General features: G+C 38.9%; 1 protein-coding gene across 1 annotated transcript; it reads left to right on the forward strand.

Annotated features, from left to right (window-relative positions):
* Positions 1-285: 285 nt before the first annotated feature.
* PDC (phosducin) lies at positions 286-21,443 on the forward strand. The gene is made up of 4 exons (XM_040565430.1): positions 286-409; positions 17,230-17,313; positions 19,390-19,550; positions 20,238-21,443. Exons 2-4 carry the CDS (start codon positions 17,253-17,255, stop codon positions 20,763-20,765), a joined length of 750 nt encoding a protein of 249 aa, XP_040421364.1. The 5' UTR covers positions 286-409; positions 17,230-17,252; the 3' UTR covers positions 20,766-21,443.
* Positions 21,444-22,129: the final 686 nt, after the last annotated feature.

The following is a 22,129-nucleotide window of genomic DNA, read 5'->3' on the forward strand; positions in this document are numbered from 1 at the left end:
CTTTCCTATATGCAGTAATGGGTTATCATACTGTGCTTATAATCTATCTGTATATCTTGATCATTTTCAAGACACCTTGCTCTGTAATACCAAGGTGCCCATCTGTATCTCTTCTTTAGGCTCAGTTGTTTTTCTCCCTTCCCAATAATATCTATGCACTAAATCCTTTAAATCTCTATCCAGCCTGCAACTTCATTGGCTCAAACTAATGAACAGAATTTTCTAATTCCCTTATGATAATCCTATTATCTGTCCAAAGCTATTTCTGCAAGGGTCATCATTATACAGAGAGGTAAATCTGAGACCAGGTCTATCTATGTTCAGTTGTAATCCAGCTTCCCTCCTGGAAACCATCAAGGGCATTTGTCAACGCTTGAAAAAAGTGGAGCTGAGCGACTGAACGTCTCAGGTAGAGTGATTTGTATGTTGATTGCCTTTCAAGTTTTACTTTAGGAGAGGAATAAAATATGGTTTTTGAAGTTTGCCAGAGCTGCAGACATTTATTAGTAACATATCAAACATTCTAGTAGTTAAGTTTCACTGATATGGTCTGTCAGAAAACCTCACCTTTGGCATCAGACTGAAATGTAACTGAGATAAAAACTAACGCCAGATTTTCAGTTATGCTTCTGGCAGGTTGTTTTGAATAAGGTGAGAATAAAAAGCTACAAGAGCTGTCATTATTCATGCTTTAAATAAATGCAGGCTTTACTCTAGTTTTATAGTAAAAGGTGTATCGCTCCAGATGGGGGTAATTTTGGCAAAGAGGAAATGCATTAGAAATCTGACCCCTCAGCTGCTGACGGCATCCAGACTATTGGAACTGACACCTATGTCTAATTTAACAGAGCTTTCATATTCATTTCATGGAATCCTCTCTCTGTTTATTTGATTTTGTCATAGGTTACAAAAAAGCAATTTGGTTTGAATGAAATCAATCTTTGAATACTAACCTATATATAAGAATGTGCAAAAGAATATAAACATGACATTTCTACCACCTGTACTTGGACTGAGTTTTACACACTGGTGAAAGGTGAGTGAAGGGCTCAAATGTTTGGGATAATCCACACGATATTTTCACATCAAAATGTTCGAATCTGGGTTCCTCATTTTCACAACCTCCAGGATACTCTAAATTCTAACTTTAGAATAAATCCTCCCTAATCAAGTATCTAATTTCAGGCTCAGAATTGTTTTGTTGCCAAAGAGCATTTTGTTAAATATAAATATTGACGTAAAAGAATTTTAAAAATGCATTGGGTAAGAATGTAGATGGTATAGCAGCATTAATTTTAGGCAGGTTGCAAGTATGTAACTAAAGGTATAAATGACCTGTTACACGAAAATACCTCCCTGTCAAGGATGCTGAGCCTACCTACATTGATGCCACTGTCACTGACCTCAATGGAAAAATGTCAGGTTCACAACTCAGTGACAGTGCAGAGACTGCTCCACTTACAGATTAGTATTTTGCTGTTTTCAATGGCACATCTTTGTCATTTGTACTCAGACTTGGACTTGGTAATGGACTTAACAAGAAAGGATATATTTTATATGCATGTCAGTCCTCACAAAATCACTATAACAAGTGCAAACAGAAAACTTAATATATATAACAGTTCATTATGTCCCCATTTTTTGATACTCTACAGCTGAGAACCCCAGAAGATGAGCAGTTGTGATTTTTATGCTAAGTGGTCAAGAAACCTCAGGGCAAAATCACATTTTGGATTCTTGTTTCCCGTCTGCTTACACAAGCAATATGATCTTCACAATCAACAGGTTTAAAAGCTCTGTGAAAGTACTTGAAAAAATTTTGACAGGAGAGAACAGTTTGAACAGTCATCCTTCTGTGGCTGCTATCTCCCAGATTGTGAGAATTATACACGAATACTTCATCCTGTTTCAAAACGGGATTTTAAGCTGATCTTTGTTATAAATATTAATGTCTAAACCTACCAATTCCAATTGCAGCATAGCTCAAATCACAGGGAAATGCATTAGGGAAAGAAAGATAGTTAAAAAATAATATAACTTGAGAGCAAATTACACAGCTAAAGATGATTGCTCTACACCAGTGTATGTAACTACTGGATCTCAGTGATAAAGGAAACTCATCACTAGCACCAATGGATCTTGAAACCATCATAAGGTTCTCAGACTTAGTGTTGTCAAAGAGCATTACTTATTCCTAATTTACAAAGTGCAAAAACCCTACAGATATTTCACAGCTTCAAATTTCTCATGATGCTATCTGTTCATCCACTGCTTTTTTTTTTTCCTATTATTAAAGGACATTCCTGCCCCCTTCCAGAACTCCAAAAAAAAAAAAAAAAAAAAAGAGAGAGAGCATCAGTTCAGAAAAAAAAAGGGCCTGACTCCAATACAATCAGAACCCCCACCTCAATGGGGAAATAACTTTCAATAAATATTGCACCAGATACTGGACTGGATTACAGAGATTAGTTCAGTTGTGCAACTAATTGCAGATATACGAGGCTGTATATCACTATATGCAAAAGCTTTGCAAATTCAGAATTGTTTTAAATGCAGAAGACAGAAGGACTTATAAAAAAATCTCTGTCAGCCTTAAATTTCCACCCCATTTTACAGACCTATTATCTTCTTAGACCACTTTCAGATAGCCAGTGGTATACAACCAGAATAACAAACTCATATTCCACAAGCCACCTATGGATAGAAAACCCTCCAAAGACCATACAGCAGTCTGGTTAGATACTGGTGAGCAAAGAAAGGAAAGAAAAATCGGGTTGCCTCTGTGATTTGGTCTGTTTAATGTGGTGACTGGATCCAGCGAACCCAGCTGGAGAGTGCAGTAACTGGCTTTCAGTGCTAACATACATGAAGCTACATAATAGACTTCATTTTAGGGTATACAGGTAATCACAGTTAGACTGAATTATAACCTCAACTCTGAGTTTCCTGAATGAGCAGAAGGATTTAGCTTGAGTCTCAATACAGGGAAATGTTAAACACAAGCTGGAACTGCTATAAATCAACACACAGCACTCCATTATATTGCAATGAGCATACGCCACAGCTCTCGCCTTTAAATGTTAATGCTCAATGCCTACAGAGTTGAGCTGAGAGCTGGAGAGGAATTCTCACAATCAGCATTTAGATACAGAGCAATTCCTACTCTGCCGCTTACTGGAAAGAAGATATCCAAGAACTATGAGTAGAAGAATGTAAAACAAACGAGAAATGGGGTTTACCCAATGCCATGTATGAGTAGAGCTGGCCAAGGCTAGGGGAATAGCACTTCCTGGGTAAAAGAACAAAAATTGAAACCCAAAGTCACCCTTTCTAACTACTTCAAAAGTGAAAGACTTTGTGAATTCGTGTCAACTCTTGAATTAAGCCTTTCAAGCTGAAATGAAACAATTCAATTTTTCGTTGGTATTTTCATTTCAAATAGGCATGCAAGATGGGGGCAAGAAGTAGAGGAAGTAGGATAAGCCTAAAAAATAACTCTATATACTTGCCTGACATAACAACAGAATCTATCTGATGACCCAGAACCCTTTCCATTGTAACTGCCACAGATAATAGAAGAGAAAGAAGAAAAATACCAGAAACCACTGAGCAAATGCCAATTAGTTTTTCTCACTGCATTCAGTCGAAAGAATGGATAGAAACTTTGTGGGAACTGTGATTCCTGCAGAGAGAGCTACACTGGGTTTTAATGAGCTATCTCAGATGCTCCTAACAAAATACCTACAGCATTACCAATCTCTACATGGTCAAAGCTTCCCCAAGCAATTTTCGAACTACTGCTCTTGTTATCCAAGGCAGCCATCTGAATAAGGCTCTATAAATTGTAAGAGCAGCAGCAACTTCAAAGTAAACTCAACCATGCTAAGTGTCAGGTTCAGGTCTTGTTTTTTCTCAGCCTCACACAGAACTGTTGGACTTGCATAAAGCCAGCTGAAAATGTGTTATTCAAAAGGTTCTTAAGAAATATCATTTAATTGATTTGTTTTTGTAATTGCTTCAGTGTTGATGAGAATTTCCACAAAACCAGTATCTTTGTTTTGAACACATTAAAGTAATAAATTAAAATGGCATCTTAAAATTAAATTGGTTTGTAATTGCATATTCTTGCCATTTCACTAATTTAACAGTAATTCATAATATGACATCACAGTTAAAATACTCTTCAATGATTCCATTTGTGCAATATCTTAAGGACAGTTGTTTTGCATGGAAGTAAATGTTTTATCTTAATTTGAAATGAAAGCATATCATAATAAAGTCTTGTCATTTTTGACACAAAGAATCAAATAAAGTAATTCCTTTGCTGAGCCCTATCCTTCGTAATTGCTGAAATCCTATTAAAATAGCTGTGCCTTCAGCAGTACTCAAAGATAACCACAGATTACCATTTCTTCTTATAGCAGGGATGTTGTCTGTGCTTAAAGCAGTGAAGATAATAATTATTCCTTTTCACAGAAATCCCTTAAGGAAGGCCTTCAAAACTTTTAAATAAAGCAAACTGAGACTGTTTGCAAAGAAAGAAAGGAATTATGAGATAAGGCCTTGGATCTCACCGATGCCTTCATTGCCAATTTTAAGTCCAAGCATATCAGTGCTGCTGACTATTAAGTTCTGCGGTGTTGCCCTTTGAAACCTCGTGACATGCAAGATTGGACTTGGACTTGGAGAAACCTCATTTCTTTCTTGAAAAAAAAAAAATCCCAGAAGGCAGCATTTGGCAGCAGTTCATATTCATTCTCATGTATGCTGGAAGCAGTCTAGGTTTATTTTTTTATGTATCACATTTGGTCACAGAGAAGAAGTACATTTGAAAATACAGCCTGGTTGCTAAGACTTAAGCCAAACAGTATGAAGTAAACCATCAGAAAGAGTTAGGAGAAATCAGGCTGTATCAGATGAGGAAATATACTGGCCATTTATCCAAGTTCTAAAAGTGCCTTGGGGATTTCCTCGGTGTCCATGCTACAGCCATGTCCAGGCACCGTTTGCTTTCCAACATGTCTCCCCTCCCAACGAATACAAAATTCTGTTAGCGTTATCCATGTCTGTCTCCTCTCAAAATTAGTTAGCATGAAGTTCTGTATACAAAAATTGAGTTTGTCCAAAAAGGGTTTCATGCCACTGAACCAAGTTGTCTTAGAGATGTCAGTAATTTTAGAACTTAATTTGAAGGTATTCTTTCACTTAGTATAAATATTGATATGCCACCTAAGACTTTCCTACAATATTTAAAATAGAAGGATTAACATAGATTTGCTGTCAGACCAACCAACCTGGTGTTTACTGAATGTTAAATAGTTAAATGAATTATGATTTGATTTCCTTCAGAGATTGTGTTGTAACATTAATAAATGATGCTCTAACAAATTGCATCCAAAGTGTTCTGTCGGGACAGTTAATGCTGTAGCAATCATTTTTCATTAATTCAATTAACTGACATCATGATAATCTGTCATAATACATAATACTATTATGTTTTTTTCTGGTTTATGGTACTCTGTGTTTTTGTATCTGAGCTTACTTTTCCCAAAGGGAAAGTGCTCTATCATGCACTCATACCTTTAACGCAGGAGAATCTACAATTAGAAACACTTTAAATGCTGAACCGGTCAAAAAACTTTTAGACACCAAACCCACTAGAAAAATATGCTAGGAAATCAGATTTAATTTCTTCTAGGGCTCACAGAACTCCTCGCCTGTCATGCATACGGCACTCTATATGGCTGCTATTCTATCCACTTCTCGTGTCTGTTGCAGTTAACTCCAAAGCTGCAGAGTTGGGTACCTACAGCAGCTCGTGTTTAACCAAGTGTTATGCTCTGCTGCATAATCACAACTGGAAGGAGATGAAAAAGCATCACCAGAACACCTTTAGGAGTTCTTGATCTTACATCTTTGATTATATGACCTGCTGCTGCAAAGAGAAGAGGTCAGGACCTGGCTTATTTTATCACTTCAGCCACAACAGCGATGAGACAGAGCTACTTCCTTTACAGAATGTACCTAAATTCTGTATCAAGTTTCTACAACAGCTGCACCAAACCTCTCAGTAGTGCTGTTGCAGAGTTGGTGGGGGATGTAGCACAAGATGCCCACACAAGTTTTATGGCAAAGAACATTCTTTTCAGACACTTGCCATTCACTTCCTATTTTATTCACCAGAAATTCATGCTGTTGAGTACGCTGTCAGTTTACCCTTGAAATTAGCAGTGAAAACCAAAGGAATTCAGACATCTTTGCCCATACCTGGGACTGTGATACTGTTATTTCTTCTGTTTTGCATAAGCAGTTGTTCTTTTCATATCATGCAGGTGATAAGTAATGCTGAACTTGGGCTTTGTTCCAAATCCTGTCACTGGGAGGTAAATTGGTATTTGAATACTGTATTGGTGTACACACTGTGCTGCTGTGCAAAAAAGAAGCACCTGAAATGAATCAGAGGCATTCACAGTAAGATCTTTTTCAGATAAGGTTATTTTGTTCCCTTCATTTTCCTTTTCCCCTTTCCCTTCTTTTCCCCCACTTTCCCTAAGCAAATAAGCTTCCTTGTATCTTGTACTTCTTGTTACAACAAGCCATTTTCTTCTGATGTTAATGTTCTTTTCTTGTGTTGAGATGCATGTTGGGAACCTTCAAGAAAAAAAAAAAACACTACTAGATCACCGCAACAAACAAGACTGGCTTATTATGAGTTGATGTAACTGCAGCCTGACCGTGGGAAAGGGTAAAATATTCAGAATCTCATGATAGAGCTGTGGCTGCCCTTGTGAAAGAGTATTAGGAACAACCAGATCTACACAGAAAATTTGGCTCAGAATTTACACCCCAGTTTCTACATAAATAAATTTAAGTCCCAGGAAAAGGACTTACTAGGCTGTTTATCTGAGCTGTGTTTTTAGAGCAGGACAGGGAAGGCATGTTTTTTAAGTCAACGGCCTTTTCTCCAAGTTGTGACATATATTTTCATGTTCACAGAAAACCTGTGTAAATGCGTTAGTTGTTATAGGAAAACTGGAGGTGTACTTATAGTTTTGGTCTGTAAAGGAAGCACAAATGTTAATTCTAATCTCCTGCATTTTTACAAGCCACGTGTAAAGTTGTTTACAACTTAGCTGGCAAAAGTTCACTGTTTATAGTTAAGAATAAATCACAGGAGCTGAAGAAAAATATGAAACCTCTCGAATTATACCAATGGTATAAAAGAGTTACACAGGAAAGGAATAAACCAAGAAGCAATGTAAACTCTGTAGAAATTACAGCTCTCCAGGGTTCTCTGTGGCCACATGCTATTGTCTGCTTTGGCTTTCATCTTCTTATTAATAAAAGTAACACGAGGAACACATTCCTATTACTGCTTTTGTTTCACTCAATTGTAGTTGCCACAGGAATGTCAGGATCATACAGAGGAGATGTTATTCCTGATAACGTGAGTAATAGGGCCAGGCAATCCTGCCATATACACTGTAAAGTTGCAGCTGGTTGGAATGGGACTTGGACATCCATCATTTAATCAAATACCTTTTAAACCATTATAACCCTTTTTTTCTTTTCTTTTTTTTTAAATAGTCGAGTAAAAATCATGCTGTTGTAATACATCCAACTGCACAGCCCTACAGCTCAAGAGAGAAAACATTCTTTCCTCCCACTTAAGGTGTGCTGATCTTATTCAAGATTACCTGTGTTCTCCTCAGTGTCTTTTTTGCCTTTTGACAAATCAAGGATATATCACTTTTACTTGCAGATCTTCTCATTTAAGATAAATATGAAAATGAATCCCAAAACTAGCAAGTTTCACTCTTTGTTCTGTGAGGGGAAAACATTTCTGCATCCAATGCTGGCAGATGTAGCTACTGTGTTAGCATAAGTGTTAAGGACAGAAGAAAAATGTTTTTCCATTCTTCTTTCCACACACCTAAGAAACTTTAGTGGACAGCTGGGAAGAGAGAACAGAACTGTGAACCCAACCTACCTTTAGGTGGTGGCTCTTCCCATATTAATAGAGTGAGTGAAAGCTATTAATGCAGAAAGAGTATCTGCTTAACAACGTAACAGCAAGGAAGATGAGAGGTTCATACCAGCCCAGCCTGATCTGTGTTACACAGCTAGTCTCTTCAGCTTCCTAGAAGGGTCGACAAAACAGAAAGACACCTGAAAAAAGCAGCAGGCTTGTTTTCTGTAAAGCAACCCCACATGTTGACTAGATCATGTTGAGAAAAAAATGGCTTCCCATTGTTGGTGCCTTAAGTTCGTATCTTGTTACACTTGTTTAACAACTGTAAACTCTTCTAAAACATGTAGATGTACTTGGTAGAGTCTAAGGATATGTAGCCAGCTTTGTTTGTCTACCAAAATGATAAAAAAAACGGGGGGGGGGGGGGGGGGGGGGGGGGGTGGAAGGGGAATAGAAGAATAGCAAGTACCTCACAACTACAAGCAAGCCCTGTCTGCTTGCTTCTGTCAGTCCTAAAGGAGCAATTACAAGGCAGCAAGCTGCAAGACCCAAGAGCTTCTTGAGAGCACAGGTCAAAGACACATCAAAACCCCACTCCTTACTAGAGCAGTCTTTCTTGGTCTGCTCTGACTTACCTTACCCTAGAATCATCACCACAAGACAATGTAAATCTAATACAGCAACCAAGAAGTTAATAAATACTCCCTGTCAAAAGTGACAGCCCTAGCTTGCCCAAAGCATTAGAAGTTGCACAGGGACACCCAACTGGGGTGAGCAGGTCCAGCTGCAGAGAGAGGTACTAATCCAGTGTTATCAAGCATCAGAACTGGAAGCTAACACAACTTTTCAAATGACGGGAACATGGCAAACAAAATCTTCACACATCTCAGAAGATGTATATTAACAGTCAGAGAAAGCCAGGAATGAGGAATACATGAATTTGAAAGTTGTCATAAACAACCTCTGATAAATTGCCCTATTCTATCAAATCTGACAGTAAAACTGTTTATGTAGACTGCATTTATACTGAGCCTGATGGCTCAGTCAAGCCTGCCTTTTGCAGATAATGATAAGAAACTGCAGATATGAAGAAAGCAAAAGCAAGAATGCCTACTGATATACTTTTACAAATACAAGTATACACTTCAAAAACTTTCAACCAAACTAAGGAAGACCAGCAGAATTAAATATTACTGTTTCACAGCCAAACTTATTTTGCTAACTGTTTTCTGCAGGCAATGTTTTGCACATCCAGAGCCCTCATGATAAAACCCTACCCCCAAACAGTCGGTGGATGTTCTCCCAACTTCACAAGTTTTGATTCCCCCAGCCCTCCCTGCAGGGCCCTTTCTTCTTGCCAGAAAGGAGCAGTAAGAGTCCCTTCAAGGTACTTCTTCTTCTAGCTTTTCAATTAACTCCACAATAATTTCATTAAAAAATGGCCATCAACCTTTCTAAACATCTCTCTCTGGTCACTGTCAGAGTTACAGCTCTATCATAGGTGATTTTTGACAACTTACTGGGATGAGAGGTACTGCCAAACATCCACCAGGCTTGAAAAAAAAACCTCTCTGTGGCTTTGTGCTATTCAGCAGGCATTTGCTAACCTGCATAAAGCTCCAACCAAGTCTCCCAAGGACATGTCAATTCTAGCAGGTGTACAGATGTTTACTTAGAGTTCAGAAACTAAATACATACTTAAACATCAACCGGAACATCTGTCCTGACTTTCGAAGGACAAAGCAGGTCAGGCATTAAGGTTAAACATGGACTGAGGTCTGTGGCCTCAGATATCTGCATTTGAAAATGTTGGCTGCTCTGCTTTTGCTGCAAATAGATGTTTTCTTGGCATCCAACCATCCTCCCCTTGTACCCCATTTGATAAAATCCACATTTACTAAAAACAAGATAAATAAGAGTAAAAATATGCATCATCATACTAACAAATATGTAACTGCACACATTCCAAAAATTCAAACCCTGAATCAAATCCTGAATTTCAAAAGACATTTACCATTTAATACACAAAACTTAGATGTTTTGTTTGCTCGTTTTAAATCTGGTTAATGTTAACTGTAATTTGACATCATTAATGTTAATTTTTTATTTTCCTGAAACAACAGAACAAGTCCTGTTTTAAAATGTTTTCATTCTGCTTCTCCATACAAGACACAGTGACACTGTGGTAGAAATGTTATTTGATGTAAAAGAAGTGGAGCTAGTTCTCCATTTCAGAGTGAAATCCAGAAATAAAATGTTTAAACACTACAAGGTAATCTGATTTTGCACTTATATAAGTGAATAACAAAAGAAATTGGCAACCCATAAAACATAATCCATAACATATGAATTATTTCTCATGTATAATTATAGGTCAAATTTTGAAGTACTCTTAAAAAGAAAGAAAAAGGAAAAAGTATTTTGTTTATCCTATGGCATTTAACCTAATACAAAGACATGAAACCAGGGGTGATCACGTAAGGAATTTATGGAATTTCCTAATTGGCAAAGCCTTAAAGATAAATGAAACATTGAACTGCATCTATTTAAAATGTTTCCATCTTACAAATAAAGAACAGCATAACTCTCCTAAAGCGGATAGACCAAATAATCCAATCCAGTAACGCTCTCATCCGTCACAGTGATCTGCAGTGAAGCTGACAGCTTTCTGCGTCAACCCTGGTTTATACTCTCTTCCTATCATAAGACCTATTCTTTAAGCTAATATTGTCCCGTTCCAGCTTTTTGAGATTTTTTTTCCTCTCCAAACACAGTGATCTAATCACTAGGTGATACCCCAGCAAAGTTATCTTCTAGGTAAACCCACAAACTATTCACCTACCCACTTAAGTCTGCATTCACAAATCTCAGCAACACTACACTGGTGCAAATGGTCAAATGGGGTGACCAAGGTTGTGAAGGCTGGCTCTGAAACTGGTGTTTAGCACAACAAATGGGAGTGAGCCACTCACTGCTGAAGGTCACAGGAGCTGTAGGTACTTTGACTAGCAGCTACCTGGTTTGGTGCCCAGCGTCAGTGGTCTGCTCTGGATGATTAAAGGTGCTTAAGGCTTTCAGTTGCCTCTGCAGTGCTTTGGCAATGGGTCTGAAATTCTGACCTCAGACCTTGACACTGGTTTTGCTTATGTAATGATGTTAATGCCATTTGCAAATCTAAATGCATACATGACCAAGGATTGAATTTTTATTTACTTTTCTAAAAGGGACCAGCTGATGGTACTGACGGTACAGTACTCGGTACTGATGGGCTTCACCCTCACCCCTACGTCTCTTATTCAGCAAACATGCGTTTTAGCTAACAGCAAGAACAACACAAGATGAACATGGAATGAAAAATCTGTCACAAATGTAGTGACTACAGAGCCACTATAGCAGCAATGCAACAGATCACGTCTGGGTCTGAAGCACATATATCCTAACTAACCAAACCGTGCAAACAACCTCAAACACACAAATTGTGTTCACTGGTGCAGATCACACCCTGTGGTGCACACAAAGCGCACTTATTTACTGACAAGGCTTCAATGACGTTGATAAGCTTTAGATTAGGCTCCTCAGAAATTTGTCACTGTTGCTAGCACAGAAGGTGCAGGGTCTCGCACGTGAAGGGCTCTTGACTCTGCTATATTGGAAAATTACCTCTACCTACATAGGGGTGGACAATGCCACGTTCCGGTGACTGGGAGCAAGGACTGAACACAGCTTGCAAGAGGAACTTGACATCTCATTACTGGACCACGCAGAACCTAAAGGGAGCAGTCCTTCAGATCTCCCAACGCGAGATTTTCACAGCTGTATCTGCATTTCCACAACTCTCTCATGGACAAAGCCCATAGGAAAACACAAGCACCTGCAGGAAAATACACACTGACTTCAGAAACTGAACTCAGAATAGCTGCTACAGTATTATTTCCAGTCTATTTGGAGTAGTATGTAGACTGACACTTAACGTACCATTCAGAGTATCTGACTTCACCTGCTTCCTCCAATTTCTAGCAACCTAAGCATTTAAGTCCATAGCTACTCCTCTTGGCTTGCTTAAGCAACTCTCCATCCTCCTGGTAAGTTCCAAGTTGATCATCAAATGATAGAGGGGACAAGCCTCACGGGGAAGAAATTCCACAAATGGAAAACAGGAAAAAACAGTAGAGAGGAGAGATGTAAATTGGTGCTTGGAGAGAGGGAAATGCTGTTAATATTGAATCACGCTTTCCATGAGGCAGGAGACGACTGGACAATCTGGGTGCACACACTGGCTAGCCAACCACCCACACGCAGCTCAATATGAACCTGCAATTGCATCTCACTGACGAAGATGGCTTTGAGACATCATTTACTTTTCATTATTCCATTTCCACAAGTCCCTAAATTTCATAGTTCATAGGCAATTTTCCACTGATTGCTGGGGATTAGCATGATGCTGATTTATAACTTTATGTAAACAGAACAGCATTTTGAGTGGGATTTGCACATATGGAGAGCAGCAAATTTGTGCCTAGAGCTTGTTTACATTTTGAGAAAAATATTTCTTGTGTTTACTTATTGGACAACTAGCAAAACTTTTCTTTTAGGAAGCAATTTTTATTTATTGGCTTTGTCCTTTACAGAACACATCTTGCCTTTTACAGTTTGTTTATAGATTTATTTTTTTTTATTTCCTGCTCTCCTGTAACTATAATTTACTACTAAAAGATACTGTTTTTGCATTTGCAGCTGCAATATCTTACAAGGATTAAATAATCCATTATTACAAATGCAAAGGTAACATGCTTTCTTGCTGAGCTACGTTGAAATCTCAATATGCACAGGAATAGTAAAAACAGGAAACTACTCTGTGAAGGTCAAAAATACAAGATATTTTTACTATATAAGTAGGAAGGATTATTTCATACTGGTTAAACGGAAACACTTTAATAAATAGTCATTTCTGTACTGTAGTAAGACAGGCCTGCCTGGTCTTATCACAAGAGAAGGATAAGCACCAGCAATATAAATGGCCAGGAACTACATATCCTTGAACGACAGCTCCAAAGCTCACAGAAATTAATTTGTAGCTTCAAGCATATGCTATGGGGTTGGGCTTTGCTTTTGCTGAAGATGTGGCTGTGGAGACATAGAAAGGTCCCAAATGCCCTCTAGCAAGAAGCACTACTTTCTGCTTTGTTCACTCAGAAAGTTTGACAGTAAGGCAGGGAAGTAAAGAAGTTATAGAATCGTCAGTCTCCTAAAATATATACGGGAAGTCACCATCCATGTTACAGAGTATGGTCTAAAGCACTGATGATCAGCAGAACTGATTAGGAACTCCCTCCACCCCAGCATTTTTCAAATAAAAACATAAGGAACAGTTTTCAGTTGTCAAAAGCAACGATAAAAATCAATGAAAATGCAATATATCTTCTAAATAAATGCCCCCCTTTCCCAAGACTTTTATATCACTTTATTTGACCATCATCTCAGGATGTTCTGGCTCTCACCGTGTGCTCCAACACAGAACAAATATTTAGCAGAAATCCAAGATGGCACGTTTTCATGAAAAAAATCAGGTTTAAAGCAGAAAACATTTTATATGAGATGGTTGCAACTGAGCAGGGACTTAAGTTCTCCAGCGTGCAAGTCCAACCCTATAAATGCAAATAGGAAAAAGCTTTCTCCAGAAATATATTGTCCTATTACCATCTGATGCACACACTTTCTTATAGTTGGTTTTGATGCCTTTCACAGAAGCCTCCATCAAACAGAGGATACTGAACTTGATGGGCTATGCTGTGTCAATTCCTGGATTCCTGAGAGGTTCTGGATACCCTGTGACCCAAAAATAAGAAATAAAAACGGAGAAGCTAGGTACTTCTGTGGGCTTACAGGAGAACATCAATCTAAATATTGTAATATAGGATAAGTGAAATTGAGTTCATAGTCTTTATTTCCCACACGCAAAGCTACACTGTAGAGTGCGTTTGTCAGCTTCTGCTCAGAAATCACTCCTGCATCATCACTGAAAAGCCTGGAGAATTAAACTGTTGCAAAGCAACCCAGAGAGTTTTGAACAGAAGCTGTGTCACTGTGTACAGCTGCACCAAAGAGTGACAAGAGAAGGAATTCCCCGATGGTCATATAATCCTCACCTGTGCCACCCCTTTGCAACTAACTGCTGCCTCCAAGCTCTGCAGTCCACCAGGCTGTACAGCTGACTCAGGTTTAATAGCACTGTGCTAACAGATGACCTTACATTTCTGAAAGACAGTAGAGTCAGACAACTAATTAGGGTCCACTGGCAGATGGGAGTGTGAATGCACACTGGTCCATCCATAGGGTTGCATGGTGTAGTCACTCCTTGGAAAGCTGCTGACACATTCAGAGGACAGCTTTAGTTGCCCCTGCTCCCAGGCACACCAGGGCTCAGTGCACCTACACAGCAGGGGAAGTTGCAACTTCAGGTCCAAGGCACCTTGTGCTGGGTCATTACAAACTGTTCTTTTACACAACCTGCTTTACTATCTCAGCATTAGGCTGACTGCATGGTTTTAAAACTTTGCACAAGTAACGGCTGGACGTATTTTCTACATGGAGGAACTTACACAACATGCTCCAGACCTGGTAGCACCCAAATACCCAAATACCCAAATATTAGGGATTTATTTTTTTCTTTGGAAAATGCTGTATGATTGTCTCATCACACTGAAAGAAAGAAAGAAAGAAAGAAAGAAAGAAAGAAAGAAAGAAAGAAAGAAAGAAAGGTAGCAACAAAGACCACATCTATAGCCTTCACTAGGACATAGGAGAATCTTCTACCCTCATTAGGGTAGGAAATCACACCCACACAAAACAGTAAATGCAACAGCTTACACCTTTTTCCACTGTGCTTTTTTGGATGGAAGAGTATGTATAGAGGAGAGCCAACTCATGCTATTAGCTGAGCTTCCCACGGATCACCTTGCAGTTACATGTTCATGTGCCCTTATCCTCAGGTGTCTAATTGGGAAACACCTGGCTTGGACAACCCAGTGCCCGCAGCGCTGAGCTAAGAACTATAAATATTTATAACTCCACTGAGAGGAACAGAGAACGATTTGCGTGACTTGCTCCAGGCTCACAGACTGACTCAGCTGAGGGCCAGGATTAAATCTGAGGAGTTCCCCACTCCCAGGCCTATGGTCAGCTTACTGGTCTGTGTATTGCCAAGATTATTGCCTCATGTCACACTTCAGAACAGTGGTGAAATGCAACGTTGTGTTATTATGAGTCACCTAATCTTTTCAGATTTATTAGGTACAACAGATCAGTAACACAAATTTTAAAGAGGGTTTTCATTCATTAAGCAATCAGTTTCCATCATTAATGTTCACCTAAAATGTGGCCAGTTTCCTGGTTCAAGCCTGCAACAGACCACTTAGCATCATATCCTGTGTTTTTAGTGTTTTTCACAGCTAAAAGATACAAAAAAGCAAAGCATACAGAGAATTAATCCTTCTCTTTCCCCATGAAAGAAAAAAACAATCCTCAGCATCAGCACACAGTAGAGCTTTCTGTAGACACCAGTGTAAGTGATGGGAATGCCTTACAAGGCCCAGCTTATCCATGTAGCAGTATATCACTGACATGACAATTTTTACTTTTGCACATGTGAAAAGGGATTAGCTCCATATTTCTATTTCAGAATTGACTGAAGAGCAATTGACTCAGTAATTGGGATCTATACTATCTGTAGTTATCTACAGATAGAATTTCTACCAACTCATTACCTACTTTTATCCAAAACTAATTTGCAAGACTTCCCACAAGTTTGATTAGTTGCCACCAATATATGTATGGAATGACATATCCATGTTTACTAATTAGAATTAGTCCCAATACACACAAGCATCAGATTCTTTGTGCCTTGCTCAGCCATTATTCCTCTTCATCCCTTGACGCTGATAGGTAAAAAACGAAGGTCCATTTCCTCTTGTGTATACATACTACAACACTGAAGTCATACAGGTCTAACTCACCACCAACTTTTAAACATGGCATTCACAGCATAATAACATCTAAGTATTTGCTTCAAGATAGGATTTGCCATGAAGTCAAATAAATCCTAACATCTGAACACCTAAAGCTAAAAACTAGTCTAAGCTGAATGGAAGCACTCAAATTTTCTGCCTTAAGACTCCTGTGGACAGTGACACTTCGTGACATTATAATTAAAAATTTAAACTAAAAAGGAAACTTCTGATTGACGTGTAATGCGAGAAAAGACTCATTACTAGGTGGTGGCTGAGCTCATACAGAGGAATATGTAGGATACCAAACATGGATTTAAAGTATCAGTACTTTTCTCTCCCAGTATATACTTCTGACATAGGAAATTGATCTGCTTGTGAAAGTTGCAGGACCTCAAGAACTTTCAGGATGCAGCAGAACATCAGCCTGACCAGCTGAGTTTGAGACCAAATGCTCTGGTCAAATCCTGCTGCTTTGTAATGCTCTGGCATTACCCAAAACTCAGCTTATCTTCTGAATTCTTCACACACACAAACCTCTCTCTTCCCTTAAAGATCAGTGGTTCTACTTCACCCATCAAAAACTTCATTATAAATGACAGAAAAAGGATGTTACTCGAGCACTGCTGTATCACAGTATCCCCTGGGTAGGGACTGGCTCCTGGGGTTGCCTTTTTATAGAACAGGTGGAAGAAGAAAATGATTTATAATCCCTACATTTTTTTTTCAGTTTTGTAATAAATAAATAAATAAAACCAGTTCAAGCAGTCTAGCTCCAGGATATTCAGAGGTTCTTTGCCCAACAAGTACAAATACTCAGCTCCATCCTCCATATGAGAAATGAGCTATTCGAGCATTCCTTAAAAATAGACACACATGCAGGACTTGGAGAATACGTTCCCACTTTCAAGGGGAAACCATTCCCCTTGCACAAAGCTTTACTAGCACTATTTCTATGCTGTGTTCAGAACACTAAGTTCTGAATATTCTCTGATGACTGAGAAGAAACAGTAGAATGAAGAAACCCTTGCACAGGCATTTTCAGTAAGGGTTTGGCCAGAGATCTTTAAGAAGAGATTGACATATCATCCTCATTGTTTTTTACAAGCTGATGAGAAACTCTACAATTATCACGTGTTTTGATCTTCGCTGATACCTAACTGCTACAGAAAATTACACACTGCACAGTATCCTGCTGTAAGGATACTTATTTCCTTTTCCATCCTGTTATTGCTTTCCTTTTTGAACTTGCAGCATCTCCTGGGCCAGTGACCAAAATGGAAGAAAATGCAAACACTAGCTTGGAAGAAGATTTTGAAGGACAAGCTACACACACAGGCAAGAAAACTGACTATACTTGTTTTCTAAAAGAAAGCTAAACTGTCTCTGCTCACTGGGAAAGCCTAGAATCCAGGTATATTCACTGGGTTGCCAAAATCCTTGCATATAAATGTATGCTGCAAATCCAGTGAGAATATTCACCAATCTCTTCTCTTTAGTGACCAGCGATATGACCCGAGGGAATGGTGTCAAGTTGCGACAGGGGAGGTTCAGGTTAGACGTCAGGAAAAGGTTCTTCACCAAGAGAGTGGTCGCGCGCTGGAACAGGCTCCCCAGGGACACAGTCACGGCACCAAGCCTATCGGAGTTTAAGTGTTTGGACTGTGCTCTTAGTCAAATCGTCTGAATTTTTGGGTAGACCTGTATGGTGCCAGGAGTTGGACTCGATGATCCTTGTGGGTCTCTTCCAGCTTGGGATATTCTATGACTCTATGATATTTTGGATTAAGTGATGCCCCTCACAGAAAGGCAGGTAACATCAAACTGATTTTGACACCAATCCTCCTTGTACTCCAAACAAATGACAAATTCAGACACCTGAGGACAACAACTGCCCAATGCCGACCTTATTAGTTTATTGTTTCAGTCACAAACAAAATGTCTTTCTTCTTTGGGGGGGGGGAATGAGGGGGGATTGGGAACAAGAATCACAATGCACTAGAATTAGGTTACAAGGTTTCACTTTAAAAAAAATTTCCTTCTTGTGGAAGGAACATTCAGTGTTAAAAATATATCTATAAATCCTTTTGGCAAATACAGCATAGCATTTAAAAGCTTTAAAAGCATCCTTGCTCAGACCACAATTCTTTTTAAACCAGCCCTCAATTGTCATGAATTTTTATGAGTACTCGCATTGTACTCAGTTCTACAGTTATCACCTCATCCTATCACCCTAACAGGTAACTGTGCTTTAAGACAATCATCCCTCTCTGTGCTGCAACAGCTTCTTTTTCTTGTGCTGTAACAACTCTTGTATCTCTTATAACAACTGTTTTTAGGGTTCTTTCCCAAGTTTCCGAAGCAGCCTTGCTGCTGTTGGCTAAGATTTTTTTTTTTCCTCCTCCAGAGACCTAAACGTAGGCACAACATCCATGCTTAGGCTTCTAAATAATTTGGAAAATCAGGTCACTGTATACTTAAATCATTATTACTATGCCAAGACTTTCAGGTTAATTCCTGTCTTGGAATCTTATTTGCAAAAGATAATTCACCTTCCCTTTCCACCTAGGGGTGTAGTGCTTTTAGCTGCCTCTTCGAGATGTTGAAATTTAATCCGAAACAGACTCTTAGCAACTGGCAGCAGTACTCTCCTCTCTCTCATGAGAGGGTGAGCTTCTTACCTAGCCTTTTCTAAATCCTCCATTCACCTCTGAAAACACTGAAATATTCCTTCCTTGTTTTTGCTTTATAATCTAAGGCGCAGATTTAAATGTTTTGTTTTGAAAAACAACACTGAGCTGGAAACATTGAGCTGGAAATGTCTTCCCCCCCCCCCCCCAAAAAAAAAAAAATTTAGCCAATCAGCCAGCTCCAAAGAACAAGATCTGCATTACAATCAGAATTATCATACCAATGCCTTACAGGTTACTCTTCAAGGGGAACTGATATAGCTTTAAAAAAATAAATAAAATCTTGAGTGTCCTGTGTTCTTAGCTTTACTATCAATGTCCACTCCTTATGCATGGTATGTATTCAAAGACCCTGGTCATAAAGATGGACAAACGTACAGTTACAAAACATTGGCCTTAGCTAAGACATCAGTTTTAACAGGCTTCCACTTCACCATTAACTATTCATGTAGCTCACCAAAATCCTTTTATAGGATCATGACATGTACCAGACGACTGAAGTGATGCAGGTTAGAAATAAAACTTTTTTTTTTTTTTTTTTTTGGGGGGGGGGTTCCATGTAACACATTGGTTCCAAAACTCTGGCTTTCAGCACTCCTGGAGAGCGCTCTGAAATGAAAAGGGGTGGATAAATTGCAGCACAGAAGGACAAGCCAACAACGGGCAGAAACTTAAGACAGATTCTCATTGCAGCCAGTTTTTCATCTAACTTCTTCTCTCTCAGGGCCCAAAGGTGTGATCAATGACTGGAGAAAGTTTAAATTAGAAAGCGAAGACAGAGACTCCTTACCCTTGAGCAAGAAAGAAATTCTTCGACAAATGTCTTCACCGCACAGGTCTTTCAGTAAAGATGATAAAGACACCAGAGAGAGATTCTGTCGTAAGGTAAGAGGGGAATAAATAAATAAATAAATACATTTTGATTCCATATAAAATGCATAAGTCTATAAACATGAAAATCCTGAATTTGCCAGACTCAAGTCCTTGGCAGTTTAGGAGAGGTCTTGTCATATGGACAGAACAAATCAGAACTACTGACAGTAATTTTACTTTGTATTTATACTGTAAATTTAATATAAAGCATCCTCTTGGGCACAGATTATACGACTAACACTAAGTGGCATGCAGCTACATAGTGTCATTGAAGAACAAGAGCATATTCAAAGAATGAAGACTTGCTTACTGTGAAAATAGCAACACCTGACCTAAAATACAGATCCAACTGTCTACCTAGCCCTCTCTCCAGCAGGGTCTAACTTCTGTAAAATAAGCAGAATACTTCACAACAACATACCACACAATCCTGTGAGTCTGACCTTTCATGCCCCCTTCCCTGCCTCAATGGTCAACAGTTGGTTAAAGAAATTGAAAGTTTTTTAATGTCCTTAAAAACCTTGATATGGGATCTTGGGATCTTCCTGCCTGTCTCGAGGGACACTAAAGAAACACTAGGATTTTGTTCTTCTTGCTAAGCTTTCTATGCAGCATTCTTTAGACAGCAACTTATTCTGTTCCTGTTTGAGTGTCAACAAATGACCACTGATTTATATAGCATTCTCTCAATATTCACAGATGAGTATGCAAGAGTATGAATTAATTCAAGATGAGAAAGAAGATGAAAGCTGCCTACAAAAATACCGCAAACGCTGCATGCAGGATATGCACCAGAGGCTAAGTTTTGGGCCTAAATATGGTTATCTGTGTGAGCTGCAAAACGGAGAACAGTTCCTGGAAGCCATTGAAAAAGAACGGAAGACTACCACCGTCATTGTCCACATTTATGAAGACGGCATCAAGGGCTGTGACGCTCTCAACAGCAGCTTAACCTGCCTTGCTGCCGAGTACGCCACTGTGAAGTTCTGCAAGATCAAGGCCTCCAACACTGGGGCTGGAGACCGCTTCTCAGATGAAGTGCTTCCCACCCTGCTCGTCTACAAGGGTGGGGAGCTCCTGAGCAATTTCATTAGCGTTTCTGAACAATTCAATGAGGAATTCTTTGCTGTGGATGTGGAGTCTTTCCTAAATGAGTATGGGTTGCTACCTGAAAGGGAGCTTCCAGCACTGGGAAATGGTAACACTGATGAGCAAGATGTTGAATAATTAGAGAGTCACAATCCTCACTCTCCCCCCTCAGTATGTCGTAAATCCATCTCAGTAACACCCATCTCATTTAGAGAAGGATTTCTTTGCTTCCTAACTTGTGAGATACACATATAAATATTCCTTAACTGTTAGCACGTGAATTTTACTGAAAACACATACAACAGCCAGTCCTGTACATACTTATTTCTATACCCGCCACAAGCAATAGGAAGAACAGGGGATAACATTGGTGATCTCTAAGAAATCAGGGACCCACAAAATTAAGGGCCCAGCCATGCAAAAGACCTACTGCATTTCAACAGGAACAGAACTGGCCTACCCCTCTTCACAGAAGAAAAGCCATCCCTGAGCTCTGAAATTATGGAGAGGCCTGGCTCAAGAGATTCATTTCTCCATCCACCTTCAGTAGGAACAAACCTCATCCAACAAGACCTCAACCAGCAGTTTTAAGGACAAAAAAATAGCCTGAAGTCCTTGCATTCCTAAATGGCTTAGGTATCTCATAGAACCACAGAATGGTTCAGGTTGGAAGGGCCTTAAAGGTCACCTAATTTCAACCCCCTGCCATGGGCAGGACATTATTTTATGTTTCTGCATTTAACTTTCAGTAATTGTGAAAATACGGAAGTTAGCTCATCGCTTTTATTAACTTTGTCATCCAAATCACTAACACAAACAAATTAGCTGGTAATTTCAGTTTTATCATTGCTGTATGTTTTGAACTGTAATATTTAAAATATTTGCAAGTTACTGAAAAAGTATATTGTGCTTATGTAATAACTCTGAATAAAACTTAACAGCTCTCAAAACCTGCCATCAGGCGTGTGAAATATGCTTGCAATACATACGCCTAACCTTAAAAATAAGAGAAATATTAGTAAACATTTATTCAAAGTTTTAGCTTTAGTGAAAGGGATGCTGCAGAGAACTACAGTTTATAAACCTGTTTGAGGAAGATACATGGTAAATTCACTATAAATTCACTGGTTCTCCCCCTCCCTGTAGGCATAAAGACATCCAGCTCCTCCAGTTCTGATACAAAACAGCAAAACATTAGTAATGTTTCAGTGACTTTCACACTGTGGCAAATCTGAAGGCTAACCTTTACTTTGAAGACAGAAATATCTGTATCTTGCTCTGAAGATAAAAATATTTACGTCTTGATCACAGTTTTGCTGATAACATTTGAGATTACCAAACCAAAATCTTAAAAGATGAGTTTTGACACTCAACTGATTCACTTACTGTTTTTTATAGGATTTGGTAGTTTCAAATTTTGATCACTTTAGAGCGAGAGCTTCCAGTTCTGCTTCATGTCAGGATCCCACCATGGAAAAGTCTGAACATGGATCAGTTGGAAT

Source organism: Cygnus olor, chromosome 8, assembly GCF_009769625.2.
Source record: "Cygnus olor isolate bCygOlo1 chromosome 8, bCygOlo1.pri.v2, whole genome shotgun sequence".
NCBI classification, from domain to species: domain Eukaryota; kingdom Metazoa; phylum Chordata; class Aves; order Anseriformes; family Anatidae; genus Cygnus; species Cygnus olor.